The sequence below is a fragment of the Phalaenopsis equestris genome, unplaced genomic scaffold (genome assembly GCF_001263595.1).
Source record: "Phalaenopsis equestris unplaced genomic scaffold, ASM126359v1 Scaffold000054, whole genome shotgun sequence".
Taxonomy (NCBI): Eukaryota; Viridiplantae; Streptophyta; class Magnoliopsida; order Asparagales; family Orchidaceae; genus Phalaenopsis; species Phalaenopsis equestris.
In genome coordinates this window covers 1375914-1392623 of record NW_018164496.1, presented here as the reverse complement: position 1 = coordinate 1392623, position 16710 = coordinate 1375914, and the positions used below count along the sequence as shown (strand labels likewise).

At 33.1% G+C, this 16710-nt stretch overlaps 1 protein-coding gene across 1 annotated transcript in view; it reads left to right on the top strand.

The window, feature by feature from the left end:
* Positions 1-15661, top strand: part of LOC110019375 (NADH-cytochrome b5 reductase-like protein) — a 34356-nt gene extending 18695 nt beyond the window's left edge. Inside the window, exons 10-13 of the mRNA XM_020717015.1 lie at positions 13680-13769; positions 13878-13991; positions 14326-14394; positions 15303-15661. Coding sequence (XP_020572674.1) covers positions 13680-13769; positions 13878-13991; positions 14326-14394; positions 15303-15359 — 330 coding nt within the window. The 3' untranslated portion in view covers positions 15360-15661. The remainder of the gene's footprint in view (positions 1-13679; positions 13770-13877; positions 13992-14325; positions 14395-15302) is intronic.
* The last annotated feature ends 1049 nt before the right edge of the window (positions 15662-16710 follow it).

Genomic DNA, 16710 nt, shown 5'->3' with positions numbered 1-16710 from the left:
AAAGTAGACGTTCTGGACGCGTCGTCGCGGTCCGTTTCGTCATCCGTGGCCGTTCGAGCGAGTTTGCCGGCGGACGAGTCAATTTAAGCCAAAATCGTGTGTGATGCAGTGAGTGCGTGAAAAGCGGCGTTCGCGAGTAATCGAGTCACAAAGGGTTCACCTAAGGCTGTTGATCCTATAGGAACTCAATTTCGGGCCCTCTACACTTGCAACTAAAAGTTGAGTGCTTGGAACCACTCATGAGAGTTCTTCACAAAAATGAGTCAAGAAGTGGCTTGAAATTCTACGGAAGGTGGGCTCCATCGCTAGTCCACTAGGATGGTTAATAAGAACTCCTAAAGCTAGATCCTAGGTTCTAAGAGTAGGAGACTAAGACCTCACTAAAAATGAGGTCAACAATAGCCTTATCCAACCAGTAGAGATGTGGTCAGCTTTATAACTGGTGTTTACTGTACACGTAGTGTAGACTTCATAGTTTAATGCGAGTTAAATATGGGATTCGATTTATGGATGTGATTATTTTTGTCATTCTTGTTTGCCTCTGCAAAGCTTGACCTTTATAAAATTTATATTCCCTTTATGAGAGAAATTACCTATTCCTTTTTCCTTCTCTTTGTTTTGTCCCTAGTATGAGTGGGTGAGAACCTTGTGAGCTTTGATGTTACTGATGGGGTAGTAATGGCTATGATGAGGAAGGAGATGATGTTTGAACTCTTTTGCTGAGTAAGAAGGTAGTCAATTTGCATGAAGAGGCAACTCCAATTGCGGTGGGAAAGTATTCCCAAGTATTAATTGCTCTTAGAGTTCATTTTTGTGAGTGAACTCTTGGGTGTCGATCATGTAGATGGTTTGCTAACCGCTGCTTTGGGGAACACATTACTGCTTAGCAGCAAAAACGCAGAAGATGCTGGCTTGTTGAGACCTTTGCAAAGCTTGATAGCCGTCAATTTGTAATCATGTGTAGCTCTAATAGCTGCGGGCTTTGAGACTGAGGATGCCTTTTCCAACTTGCTTTGAGAGCCACAGTTATAGAATCGGTCAGAATGACCAAATTGAGTGAGTGAGTTGGGGCCCTCAACTATGAGATGTAAGGCAAGCTGGTGGATTAAGCATTTCAATGACTTCTCTAGTTGATATGCGTGAATCCATCACAATAGCGATGGTTCTTGTCACTGAACGGGACACTATATTAGGGCTTTTCTGAAAGAGAGGTAGAGTAGATGTCAAGTTTTATCTTGATTTGTTGGTTTAGGAAGAGATAACCCCAAAATATCTCAGAGATCTAGATAATTTTTATGTGATAACTTAGTAGTTTTGTGCTTTTTTATTTATTTCTTTGTACTTGCATCTTGTAAAATCAAAGTTATGTTAATGAAAAGGATTTTTTAATTCATTGCATTTTTTATTTATTATTTTTTGCTATTGAGCTGAATATGACTATTGTACTTCGGGGATTACAACGAGTACGCTATCATGACATTGATGGCCGAGTTGACTATTAATTGGTGCAAGAAAGTTTAAATCAGTGAGAAAGTTCTTAGGCTAATATTTTTATGTGATTAGATTTTTATATTGATTTTACAGTTTTCGCTTCCATGAAATAGTTTTTCCATTAATCTAGTTAGTTGATTCTTTTGGCCAGCTAGGCTTGCACCTATATTTTGTGTTGTTCATCTTTTTTTTGCATACCTTCCTAGAAAAGTTATTGCCTTTATTGAGTCACATTTTATGAGGGCGACCATTTGAACTTGTTATACAGTGGGCTCGCTTGCTTCTCATTGTGAATTTTGTCACAAGGATGCCAGTTGGGCTATAAGTTTGGGACGAACTTGAGAAGGATATGAAAAGATGGACAACTTAGATTCTTGGGATTGAAGTTGAGTACTGAGTCAAGTTCTTGTGGTGTTGTCTGAAATATTGTGAATTCTCAAGTTGTTGGTCAACCAGAGAACTTTTGTACCTAATTGTATGTATTTCATAATTTTTTTGTGTTAATATTGATACGAGTAAACACAAGAATTTTGTTCTTTTGGTTCATTAGATTCATCACCTTTTTTATGATGGACTCAAGGTTAGAAAGTGTTGGGGCAACCTTATTAAGTCAGGACTATCTGTTTGTGACTATATTAGAGAATGATTGTTGTTATTTTTCAACTGTACTTGGGGTTAGGTCTCTTTGCCTTAATCACTATGTCAGCTGTCAAACTTCTTGCATGTTGAGTCATAATTATGAGAGAGGATTTTTCTAATGCCTATCTAGTTACAAGTTTGATTTTAAGAGTGGAGTTCCTACGTTCTATTTTTTCTTGTTTGTTAATGACTTTTAACTCGCTTCAGTGGGTGTGTTTCTTGAGCATTGATAATTAGTTCCATATTTGTGTTTGCGATTATTTTTCTTAACTTGGTTTGACTTGAGGGTTTTCATTTGTTCATGTTATCTAGATTGCCATTTTTCTACATTATCGTTCAAGATTAGGAAGGAATTAGGCGACCTTGTTAAGCTGGGACTTTTCTTTTCATGGGGACCGTAGCTGTCCCTGAGAGAGTAATTTTCATAATTTTTGAACTTTACATTTGTTGAGATCTCAGATCTCATAGTCTTCAATCCTTAAATCAGTTATATTTTTCCTTCATCGATCGAGTTTTAAGTAAGGAAAGTGTTCTTCTATAGTCAACCTTACTTTTTAGCTTTTGTTTTTGGCTGAATATTATTAACAAAATTTTTATGTTTATTTGAATTCATTCTAAATTGATGAGCTTCTGATTTTATTTGGGAATGAGTTCTCTGGGTTTACTTGGGGCAACTTCCCTGATTTAATTATGAGAACTCATCTTTATGTGTGAGCTGAGCATTGTTTTTGTGAATATGTAGATCAATGTGCTTTAGTTTCTTTTGAGATTGCAAGTAATGAAAATATGAAGATGCAAAAAAATAATAATTTAAGAAATATGGCTTGGAGTTGTCTTCTCTCTATGTTCTAGGATTGTTAACAAAAAGTTTGAAGTCGGTACACTTTAGGGGTGACTTACATTTTGATGATCTGCAATCCATCCCACATTTATCATATATTATTGGGTTGAATCTTGGTATCGATACCTGAAATGTTGAAAGAGATCCAAGTTGCTACACTATAGGAAAATGCCCAATTAGATTCAGATATTTTCGACGCAAGCCCAGTTAGCGTTAGATTAGTGTCGAATATTTTTTACGTTAAAATGAATGTCACTAATTTAGGCCTCATTTGAGATATTGTTTTTGTGGTTTTTACGTTTCGAATCGGAGAAGTTGCGTTTGAGAATTTTTTTATTCAAGTGTTTCATGGATGGGGGGTTGCAATTGGTCGAACGCTTAAACGGAAGGGGGAGATGGCGTTCTGTGGATGGAGCTCCGTTGCGGGTGCCAAAGACGTCGCTGCCCCTTTAGATTTCCAGTAATCCTACTCCCTTATACTCGCATATAATCACCACTCTCCTTTCACCTGGGTAATTAGGGTTGAAATCCGGTTTCGCTCCCCTCCCTTTGTTGTCGGCACCGTCGATTTGTTGCCTACATCCGGTGAAGTTTTCTCCTTTATGGTTTTTTTTGTGGTTTATTTGTTGCCTACTTTTGTGTTTCACTTTGTTTTTTATGTGAAAATTTTTGTGTTCTTGTTCTGCATATGTATCCATTGACGTTTGATGGTCTATTAACTTGCTCTTTTCCATGCATATGTGTAGGTGAACATTTTGGGAGGAGATTTATGAGCACCTATTTGTTTTTTCTTCTCATATTGCGTATGTTTTGATGCGAAGTTGAAGTTTGTAAGATAGATAAGTTAGTAGCATGTATACTAATCCTAATCCAGCAGTAGGAGCTATGGAATGAAAAATATATGAGCATTGTACATTTGTATCTTTAAGAATTCTTTGTGGACTTGTTATACATATGTTTTCACTAATGTTAGTTGGTCGATTTGTTTCCACTTGCCTCCTATATCCAGTTGAGTAAAATTTTAGGGGTAGAATGTTGAGCATTACTTCTTTTTTTAGTATATGAGCTAGTTTTTATAAACGAGATTCATATGCGTTGATACAAAGTGAAAGTTTGCATGATAGACAATTTAACGTTTATGCATATTCTGATTAGTCATTAGAATATATGAAGTAAAATATTTTTGACCATTGTTCATCAGTTTCTTTGAAAATTCCTTTTTTAGTATATGTGAGAATTTTACAAATGGAGTTGTATGTGCTTTCATGCAAAGTTGTGGTTTGCATAAAAGATAAGTTAGCCGCATCTATACTTATTATGGTCAACCAATAGAAGTCATGAAATGAAATATATATGAGTATTGTTTATCTGTTTCTTAAAAATTTTCTTTTTTATCTTTATAAATGGTATTGCATATGCTTTGATGCAAAGTTGAACTTTGCATGATAGATAAATTAACATCTATTCTTATCCTGATCAACTAGTAAAGATATGGAATGAAATATATATGAGCATTGTATATCTGTTTTTTAAGAAATCTTCGTGGACTTCTACTACATATGCATGTATTGATTTTATTTGGTTGATTTGCTTTTTACTGCATCTTTTTCAATGTAGAGTAACATTTTGGGGAGAGAATGTTGAGCATTGTTTTCTTTTTTAGTTTTTATGAGATTTTTATAAATGAAATTGCATATGCTTTGCCGCACATTTGAATTTTGCAAGATAGATAAGTTACCAACATATTTACATCTTTTGATAAATCAATAAACATTGAATGAAATACATATGAGCATCGTTTATCTGTTTATTTCAATTTTTTTTTTGTTTATTTTCTTTTCATGGCTATAGGAGCACTACTTTACAATTTCTTTGAGAAATTTTGTTAGTCGAATCGCTCACTCTTACCTCCTCGGTGTAGAGTAATATTTTGGGGGAAAAATGTTGAGCAATACTTTCTTTTTATTAGTTTTTCTGAGACTTTTATAAATAGAATTGCATATACTTTGCTGCACAGTTGAAACTTTCGTGATAAATAAGTTTGCAGCATCTTTTCTTATTCTTATCAATCAATATAAACAATAAAATGAAATATATATGTTCATTGTTCATCTGTGCAAGCATAATTATTTTTTTAATTTTTTTTTTCCTTGGCTACATAAGCACTGGTTTTCAGTTTCTCTGAAAAATTTTGTTGGTCCAATTAATTGTTTTTGCCTCCTCAGTGTACAGTAATATTTTGGGGGGAGAAAGTTTAGCACTGTTTTTTTTAGTTTTTCTGAGTCATTTATTAATAGAATTCATTTGAAGCTTGTGTGATAGATGAGTTAGCTACATTTTTTCCTACTCTGATCAATCAGTAGAAATAATAAAATGAAATATATAAGAGCTTTGTTCAATTGTGCAAGCAAAATTTCTTTTGATTATTTTTTTTCCTTGGTTCTATAAGCATTGGTTTCTATAAGAAATTTTGTTGGTCGAATTACTTGCTTTTGCCCCCTCCTTAGTGTACATTAACATTTTGGGAGTGAAATGTTAAGCACTACTTTTTTTTTTAGTTATGTTAAGGCTTTTAGAAATAAAATTGCATATGCTTTGATGCAAAGTTGAATTTTGCAAGATAGATATGTTAACAACATCTATAATAATCATGATCAAACATTAGAAGATATGAAAGGAATAATATATGAGCATTGTTAATATTTTTATTTTAGAATTTATTTTTACTTATTTTATTGTCATGCCTCTATAAACACTTTTTTTGTTGGTCGAATTGTTTGCTCTTTCCTCTTTAGTGTAGAGTTGCATTTTGAGGGGAGAATGTTGAGCACTATTTTTGTTTTTAATTCTGTGGATACTTTTAAAAATAAAATTTTTTAGTTCTGCTGAGATAAGTTAGCGGCATCTTCACCTATTCTAATCAACCACTAGAAGCTATGAAATGAAATATATTTGAGCATTTGTTAATTTATTTCTTTTAGAATTTTATGAGTATTTACCATGCATATGCATTCACTTAGGTTATATGTCAGATAAGATATCAATTTAGAGTTGTTATTTAAATGTTATTTAGAGTGATGATGAAAAATAACTATCAAAGGGCTCAATCAATCACCACTTATCAATTTTAAATTAACGAAGTTGTTTTCCCACAGATGCTACATGTCGCTAGAGAATATGTTCAAGTGCTTATTTGATTTGGGAAAACAATGATTATGGATGGAGTTTTATTTGGTTAAAAGATCTCATTGATCTCTAATTATTGCATCGATGACCCGATTTAGCTGGCGCGATAGAAACAAAAATTTGGTTATTGGTATCCTATCTGACATCTAATTTAAGGGTTTGTATTAGTGCATGCATATGCAAAACAAGTATACAAAAAATTCTGAAAGAAATAAATAGGCAATGCCCATATATTTTATTCCATAGCTTTTACTGGTTGATGAGAATAAGTATAAATGCTGCTAACTTATCTCATGAAAACTACAACTTTGCAACAAAACTTATGCAAATTCCATTTATAAAAGTCTTGGTAAAATTTTTAAAAAAAGGAAGCAGTGCTCAACATTCTCCTCCCAAAATGTTATTCTACACAGAGTAGGAAAGAGTAAAGATAAATAAAATTTCTCAGAGAAACTGTAAAAAAATGATCATATATTTATCAATGTTGAGATATGTTAAGGTGGAGTGAATGTTGTTAACTTATCAAAAATAATTCTCGAGATTTATATGATCTTACTATTTCAGATGTTTTATGGAGCCATTGGTTGCTTGGTTTTCTTTTACGATGATGCTTTTGGAATGTGAATTGGTGGGCACATTTCACATTCCTTATGAAATGTTAGTTGAGTGATGATGGAAAAACAGAATAAAATACTCAACCGATTATCAATTGTGAATATGATAAAAAACAGTCATGCTAATTTGACATGGATACTGCCTGCTCTTTATGCCTGGAGAACACAATTGATGATCCTGGATGGAGTTATTTTTGATATCTATGAATTGATTATGAGCTCTACCATTACTTTTTATTTGTCATATTTTTGTTCTAGGATCATGTATTGTTGTTTGACATGTCAAATTATGTTGATAGATTTCTTTTTTTTTTACTTAGATATCATATGGGTAAACAAAGATATCAGATGAGATATCTGTTATTTGGGATAGAGATTTGAAGATAATTTTCTGTGATTTATGCTTGAGAGAGGTAGAAAAGGGCAATAGATCAACTACACATTTAAATAAGAAATGTTGGTAAAATATAACAAAAATCTTTCGAGAAAGAACTGGTAGACTGTACGATAAAAATTAACTGAAAAATAAGTGAGATCAACTTAAGGACTGGAAGTTGTGGAAGGAGCTAAATAGCGAGTCTACCGGTTTAGGATGGTACCCTATTAGAAAAACTGTTGATGTACCTGAGTGGTTGTGGCAAGAGAAGATTTCAGTAAGTAAGTAGAACATCTTACATTCAATATTGTTTACTTTAAAATTCTGTTTCTTAAAAATCAAGATTATCAATTGTAGGCTTTATTGGATGCAAAAAAATTTAGACTTACTGACATTGACCCGGAGCTGGAGGAGAAACTAGATACTATGTTAATTGGTATTGTAGCAATAGGGGTCAACGTCTAAGCTACAACAGAAGAGCCAACCCCTAATTTATGAGCCTGGATGTGCTCATTCCAATGAGGTCTACGAGGAACAACTAGATGAAATAGACCAGGGGGAGTCCAATCACTCTAAGCAACCTGCACCCTCGACACAGAAAGGGAAAAAGAAAACTAAAGTTGTGGTAGCTTATTTATCCCAACTAATTTCACAGTTGGTGACTAAATGCACCAATGTTACTTCAAGTGCTCGCACTGCTCTCCATGCATACCCAATAATGACAGATGTTCTTAAGCTACTTGACCCAATTCCAGAAATTTTTGATGATATGCCCCTCTACTTATTTGCTGTAAAACTTCTGAAGGATCAAAACAAGCGAAGATGCTTTCTTCGTGCTGCTCCATGAATGGAGGATTTCATTGCACATTTTTTTTTACTTGTTGCTACTATAACAGATTCACTATTTATAGAATTTGACATTAATATTGTAAACTATGGTTTGTGTGTACTATTTCTGACTTTTCATTATTTTTGGATTTTTGTAATGAAACTACTTTGATCGCGCGCAAGTTAAGCATTTACCTGCATTGAAAATAACGTGTTCTTTTGAAATAAGTTTAAAATTACTCTTTCAGACAAATGGAGCCATCAAATGATGATGAGATTATAGAGATAGTTAAGCAAGCAACAGTCATTGCCAGCACAGTTTGTCTGATTCATGAGTACTACCAAAAACATGTTTATAAGACACATTGTGTCTCATCATCATTTGTGGATGACAAATGAGCTGGTGAATTAATGGAAGCTCATCTAAGCATGATTACAACTTGTTCCAGCTTTCAAAAGCTATTTTCCGTGATTTATTAGATGAATTGCAATCCTAATATGGTTTGTATGGTTCTTCGTGATTTATGTTTCGAGAAGTTCTAACTATCACGCTCTTCATCAAGTCGCACAATAAGTCCATTCGTGTTGTTTCTTAGCATTTTAAACACTCTATAGAGACAATCAACAGATATTTCCATGTTGGGGTTAACTCTTTGGTTATAATGACTACAAACCTCGTCAAACCATTGGACCCATCTTTTGCTCAAACACCTCAGAAAATTCTTAACGATCCGAGGTACATGCCATTTTTCAAGGTATTGATTTCACTCTATATTCATACTTCAATAGATTAAAGAATTTTTATAAATAACATATATTGTCATTTTTTTATAGTAAGGACTGAATCAAAGCAATTGATGGAATGCATGTTGATGCATGCGTGAAGAACGAGGAAAAGATAGCTTATATCGGTAGATGTGAAGTTATTACACGAGATATATTAACAGTATGTGATTTCAATATGTGTTTTACATTCATGATAGTTGGTTGGGAAGTGAGTGCATAGACAACAAAATATTTAAATTTACAACCCTATGGCCCGAATACAAATTCCTAATGCTCTGCAAGGTTGGTGCATTTAACTAATCTATCACTGTTATATTTTCATTTGAACTAATCTACTAATGTTATCATTATTCAAGAAAGTATTATCTTGTGGATTCGGGATATCCACTTCAATAGGTTTTTTGAAGCTATTTTCGGACATGAGATCACTTCACTGATTTTGAGCGCAACAACCAAGTGATTAGAGGGAAGAATGAGCTCTTCAGTAAAAGACACTCGTCATTACGTAGTGTAATCGAGCGAACATTTGATGTATGAAAGAAGAATTGGGTCATACTCCGAGATATGCTTACATTTTCTTTCAAAAAACAGGTAAAAATAGTTGTTGCAACAACCGCTCTCCATAATTTTATATAGAGACATCTTTCTCGAGATGATATCGATTTCAGGGTCTTAGATAATGATCCTACCTACATGCCTGTGGAAGCTAACATAAAGCCCGACCTTCAGTGTAAGAAGAGGAATGTAGGACGACAAGTACAACACTTCTGAGGGAAAAGACGTCAAGGAGATGTTACGGTTGAGAGAGGAGATTACTGATGCTTTGGTGAATGCAATGACCTTACTTATGTAGCATCACCTAGTTATTTGTAGTTGATGATTCGTATTTCATCTCTATGTTTTTCTCTGGATGTATTTTTTTTAAATATATATAACAACCTGTGTTGTACCTTTTTTTTTTGTGCACCGATAACTTCAATTCTTAATTCTAAGTCTGTTTATAATTTTTTTTAGAATTTCTCGAATGTTATATAATTTTAATTTTTTTAATTAGAGAAATATTGTATTATAATAACAGAAAATATGAGCTCAAGATCATCAAACACTTCGAAAGTTCTACTCGGTTATTGTGGCGATAGGTGTATTCACTACCAATTCATGAGGGAAGGTAGCTATGGAAGAAGATTTTAATCTTGTCTCAAAAACAAGATTCCTACAGATTGCGACTACTTCTATTAGGTTGATGACACTGACGAGGTACCTCCAAATCGTGATCAGACGAGGAGGTGCAGGGATTGAGATGAGAATGTTCTGAAGATTTGATCATTAGAATTTCAAGACGAACATTGTTTTAAGCTTGTTGATTACCGTTGTTGTCCTCATTATTGTAGTCATTTGCTTCAAATAACTAATTTTTTCTTATGTATTATAGTACTTTGGACCGTACTGTTATTTTTTTTAGCAGTACAATCTCTGTGTTATTTAGTTCTGAATATTTTGAAAATTACACTTATTTCAATATATTACATATATAAATGCAAAACAGTTTTTCTCATCAGAAACAACAACATGACAGATCTTTCGAACAGACATCTGCTTATTCATCAGCAGCTTTCTGAGAGCTCCTGAAAAACTACTTCTCTAGAAAACAACTTTACAACTATTTTTTGAAAAAGCAGGAGCTGCCCCAAACGCACCCTCATTTTGCGTCGATATTTATGTCAAATTTTTATTTGCGTCCGCATTTGCGTCAAAAAATTGCTTCACTATTAATTTACATCGAAAAAACAGGCAACGTTAGCTTAACAACACATTGGCGTCGAACCTAACCGATGCTAATTAGCATCAACATGGGTTTAGCGTCGGCCAGGTTTGACTCTAACGTGTCGAATTAGCAGTGTCATCTATTGAATAGACTATTGCAATCATTAGCATCATAATATTTCGACGCTAATCCAACACAAATATGTAAGAAAAAAAATACAACATGACTATTAGATTTTCACATCTGCACAAAGCAAACACAACCGACATAATAGGACATTTATATATCATCAAAACTGATAAAAGAAATCCCCAACATATCTAAATAATGATACCAAATTAAATTAAAAATAAAATGATCAAAGTGTTCAATCTTCACAACTATATAAACTAAAAGTTTGATTAAACACAAATATATTATATATAATCAACTCCTCTGTCGTGGAAAATTCATCAAACATATAATAAAAATCTTAATCTTTCTTATTATCATTATGCTCCTCATCCTCCTCGACAACACTCATATGCCGCTTTCTCTGGCGATTAAAACTCTCTGTCAGGCGTGCTAGACTATCTGCAATCATCTACTGGCTTTCACGCACCTGTCGGAGCTCTTCATCCATCATCGTGACCTGCCTGACAATCTCCTTATGCTGAACCTTTAATGAGCTAGGGCCGCCTATAGCTGCTCGGGAACGCTTGGCCTCAAATTCTATCTCCTTTGTTCTGAAGTCGAACACTCTTCCCTTCTTTTTCCCTGTCGTCTGCATCCACAATTCAAAATCGGACGGAGTAATGGTGGACTGACTACCACTGCTGCTGGCAGACGGTGTGGTCTGATTAGCCATCTTCCTTTATCTCTGTAGGAGCTACTCTTACTCTGGCCCTGCTCGTACTTATGCATAATAAAATTCAAACATTAATTTGCATTTTAAACAGTAATTCGCATACTAAAAGCCCCCAAAAAATAGAAAATTAATTTTTTTTAACTTATATTGACATGCCGCGAGTGGTCGGATACCCACTCTATGTGCTCAGACGTCGATATGTGAGGACATGCAACTTTATAGTGGATGGTTCTCGATTAAGCTTTTTGGACTGTATTCATGATCAAACAAATACAAGTCACATAATTATATAAATTTGTAAGCTTCTGAATTTTGAGATAACCTTACCGGTCTCTGGTAGTGCTCTGTGTGGGGGATCGAACCTCCAATGTGAAGTGCGATCCTTTTGACTCCTTTCTTCGTCCCGTTCTGCTAATCTGTCAGTCTATTCCTCTAGTATTCCGGAGAGACTCATGCTCGGTTTAACTCAGCCTAGGCTTCCTCACCAATCCATGAGGGCCTCTATCCCTTCTTCCACGCTGTAGTGAATATATCCCCGAGCCTATGTTGGACACGAACCACAAAAATCAGTAGGATCTGCTGGTGATGTTTCAACAACCAATAAAACGATCTCAACAAATTAGAAATCATATAAGCTTGATTAGCATAAAAAGGTAGAAATTAGCTTTCTATTTCAAATTAGAATTTTATAACTCAAACTTCTTAAAATACATAACCCGAGTCGCAATAGGGATCTGCTTCCATGAGAGTTATGACTGATCATTCTTGTTTTGGATGATCTCCGTGACACGCATCATGGGTGGCTTGGAGGAGTAGAACCTGCAATTGAAACATTAAGTACATTATAAAATGGTTACAAAATATCTCACCAATCAATGTTGAATATCCTCATCTATAAATATATATTTTGATTTTCATCCTTATTACACCTGATTTGTACTAATTTTTTTACTTTTCTTATAGTTTATACATCTGTTTTTTACTCTCTTTAATATTTAATCTATTATAAAAATCATTAAAATATAATTTTTAGCATCAGTCCCTACTTGTTACTTTATAAAGTTTAAAGCAATTAAACTCAATTGAATATCCTAAGGATACTCATGTTGAAAGCTAACCTCAACCTGAAGGGACTTTATTTTCAAAATTTTTCCCCAAGTCTCATGCAAATCACTATAGACCAAAATTTATTTGAAAATAAAAATGTATTGAGAATATTATAAAATTTAATAGTCAAGTAAAATTTGTACTCCTAAACTTAGATCAATAATCCATCTTTCTTTTGCATTAGTTTATCGAAGGTGATAAATTTAAGCTTAACATAAACTCATAAAGAGCTCATATTATATTAGTGTATTTGTATGATCACTTTCAAGGATCTCTCTTCAGTAAGGAAGTGCTTTCTAATTGGTGGCCTGTTGTGAAATGATAGATTTGAATAACAGTCACGGTAGAGCTCATAAGTTCTCTAATGGTCAGAAAACTATGTTAGCTAAGATCAACTTGGCTTTTTTTTTCCTAGACAAATATCTATGTCAAGTCTACAAGGTGTCTTTAAATAATGCAACCCATAGCTGTTTACATTAATTTTTCGTTCTAGTTGGGTCGTTTAACAACTTTGACTCAGTAGATTAGGATTCATGATCTTGGAAGATAGAACTATGAGATCTTTTATGGGCTTGTATCATTCCCTTGCTATTAGCTTCAAGCTAAAGGTCGTTAGGTGGTGAATTTTCTCAATTTAAAATAAAAACTATTGCTATTATAAGCTAATTACTTTGTGTCAAACGGTTAGCTTTGATCAAATGTTTTGTCTTGTCATTAGGAGGGGTAATTTATCATTGGGCCTTCTGTTTGCGAGAAACCTGGAATCAGTTCATAAACTCCTTATAAATTAAGGGCAAAATCTCTTGATGATATCTTATCTAAAATATAGGTTTCCTTTATAAAAATTTGATCCGGACTCGCAAACTCTCTAGAAAGAGCTGGACATAAATTTTTCGAGCCCATATTTTACTTCTTTCAGCAACTACTGTGTAGATACATGATAGAAACTCTTAAATCTAATGTGAAATTGATTTCTTATAAATATTAATCATCATCGACATATTCCAACGATTGAGTTAGCTTTATGAAACCCTTTCCATTCATAATTTTTTCAGTTGATGTTGACCTAAGTTTATGCAAAATATATTCTTTAATTTGTAGCCAGATTATATCTGTTCCATCCCTTCTATTTGCAGGATTTTAGTGGTATATCTAGCGTTAGATCATGTTCTAATGATTTTTCTAAATTCATTGTTTAGGTATCGTTGCTTTATGCAAATGTGTCACCAGATGATGTTTTGCTGAAGGCAGAGCTTGATAGGTTGGCAGCTAGTTATCCAAATTTCAAGGTGGTTTATTTTTATTATGTTACTACCAGTTTCATTTTAAATGTTTTGTGAATAATTAGCTGATCCGGCTAATGTATCTTTTTTACTTTTATTCGGTCGGAACTTCAGGTTTTCTACACTGTTGATAAGCCAACCAAGTCATGGAGAGGTGGTGCGGGCTTTATATCAAATGATATGATTCTGAAGGGATTGCCAGGTCCTTCTGAGGATACACTCATATTGGTGGGTTTCACTTATTGTTTATAAATGAACTATCCATGTTTAAGATTACATAAAGAAGTTAAAAAATCATGTTTTTTCTTGATCAATACTACATTTCAAGCTGCTCCCAAATCATGCTTTCTCTATTTAACAGTACTGTGGAAAGAGCTTGTAAAACTTTGATTTCTATGTTTGTTGTGCTGAATTTTTCTTGAGGCCTCAAATATTTTCCCCTTCTTTTTGGATAGAACTGAGCTATCACTGTCTTACTGAGGCATGCTGGTAGTATGATAAATTCTTTACTTATCATGTTGCTTTTTAATATTAATTAGTGCTTTGTTCTATATTTAATCAGGTCTGTGGACCACCTGGCTTGATGAACCACATATCAGGCGACAAGGCAAAAGATAGAACACAAGGCGAAGTAAGCCTTTTTGTCTTATAATCTCTGAGTTCTGCATGAGACGCTAAGTCTATTTTACACAGATTTTTGTGCACAATGTTCTTTCTTGTTTTTGTCTGCCTTTCCCTTCATAAGCATTTGAAGCATTTGACATCTAAGAGCTCAAACTTTAATATCAGAGTTTTTTTACCCTGTATTTTTTGTTGTAAAAGAAGCACTAAGGGTAACCATAACTTTAAAAAATAACTTTTATATTGCAACATGTGCTATCAAGATTTATTTTTGGGGACATTTACTTGCATATAACAGTATTTATATTTTTAACATATATACCACATAAAATGTAACAATTACCGACTTTTTAAAAGTAGAATACACATTTGAACGTATAGTTTTATGACACCGTAGCATTATAAATGTTAAGATGAAAGTTTAGGTGTTATATATATCGGCGCATAAGAATTGTGTGTTATATTTATAAATATCCCTTATTTTTTTTTTCAATGGCAAAATTATTTAATGAGCTATAGTTCAAAGTGAGGTATTTTTATCTTTATTTTTCTTACTTGATCCATTCAAGTTCATAAGAACCAAAACATAAGCCCATCATGTAGCTAGTAGAGAAGATTTGTCAACAATGAGCTATAATCTCATCAAACTGCTATCTTAGTATGTTCATAGAATTCAAATTTTCTTTTGGAAAATTTATGTACATACCACACAATTCTCTTGTATATTTTACTTTTAAAAAGACTGTTGGTAGTGTTTTTGATATGATGTTAAAGATTTCACTGGTATGCATATAAACACAAATGTTTAGGTGTTAGATGTGTAAATACATAAAAATTGTGTGGAATGTACGTAAATGCTCGCTCTTTTTATTATGGTTTTTAACCACTTTATGTTTTTTTATTTATTTATTTTTGCAGCTTTCTGGGTTACTGAAGGATCTGGGTTACACAGAAGAAATGGTCTACAAGTTCTGAGTAAATCACTAAATAATTTGCCATATATCTTTGGATATAGAGTAATCAATTAACATCCTATTTTATCTATTATGATAAATGATAATTGGCTGAGATAAACCTTGAGATGCAGCTCATTTGAGGAATCTGTCTTTTGATTACTGTAAAATAAATATAGTATATTCTGATTGATCAAAGCGCTATTCAAATAGCTGTTCTGTAAATTCAGCAGAAATTTATTTTCTTATTTAATTTGATTGTAAATGCCCATAATCTGGCACTATATTAAAATGCAATGATAAGATTACCTCATTTATGCTTTACATTTGGTGATAATGAAAGTTGCTGCAATTTCATTGTTATATGTTTTCTTTGATGTTCTTGACATTGATTCAAATATTATAGGAGATTTATATACATTCCACCAATGTTTAAATTTACGCACTTAGGCATTGAGATGCTTTCTATTCATGAAACAAGATGTAAAACTCGAGGCGGTCTGAGGCGTATGCCTCAAATTGCATGGTCAAAATAAATAAGTGAAAAAAATATTTAATACCATAATTTATAAATATATGACAAGAAAACATATTTAACATCATAACATGATAAAAATGATAATTTGCACAATATATATAAGTAAAGATAAGTTTAACATGAAAGATTTTTCACTCCCATTGAATAACATAGTATCAACCATAGTTGCAAATAAACTAAAAAAATAATTAGAAGTTCTAAGCACTAATCACCTGAGGGGGTCTTTGTTGGAATCATCATCATAACATCTATCTTTCTACCTTACTTTGTTAGTTGAGTCTAAGTGTTCCCATTCTGCTTTTTCTTCAATTTTAGTCATCTTTCTTTTCCCCCATTTTGTTGTAAAAGATTAATTAAAAGGTCGAAAATTAACAAAAGTCTAATACTTAAATTTTTAAAAATGCTATTTCTTTTTTTATCTCTTGTTGTTTAGTGCTGGGTGTGCTATGTTTGTTCCCATTAACATCAAGGAAATCAACATTCATATATTCTTAGTGTAACTAAATGGGTGTGATCCCATTATCCTTATTTACAAATCATTCATCACTTGATGGCATGTCATTACATAAAAGAGGGTTCTCATTATCCTTCAAACCGCTTATTTATTTCTATTTTTCACTTTCTTAAACATAAATCAAAGAATTCATCTTTAAAGTAGTTAGAAAGTTTCTTATTTTTGTATGAACTTGATTTTATGTGCTCCGATTACACTCTTATCTAAATGATGAGCATGTAAGTCCTATTACTTTAATAGCAAAACGTTATTGCTTTAGGGTACTATCATTAAATTGGATCTACCATTCAACTATATTTGAAGGAAAATTACATAATTAGA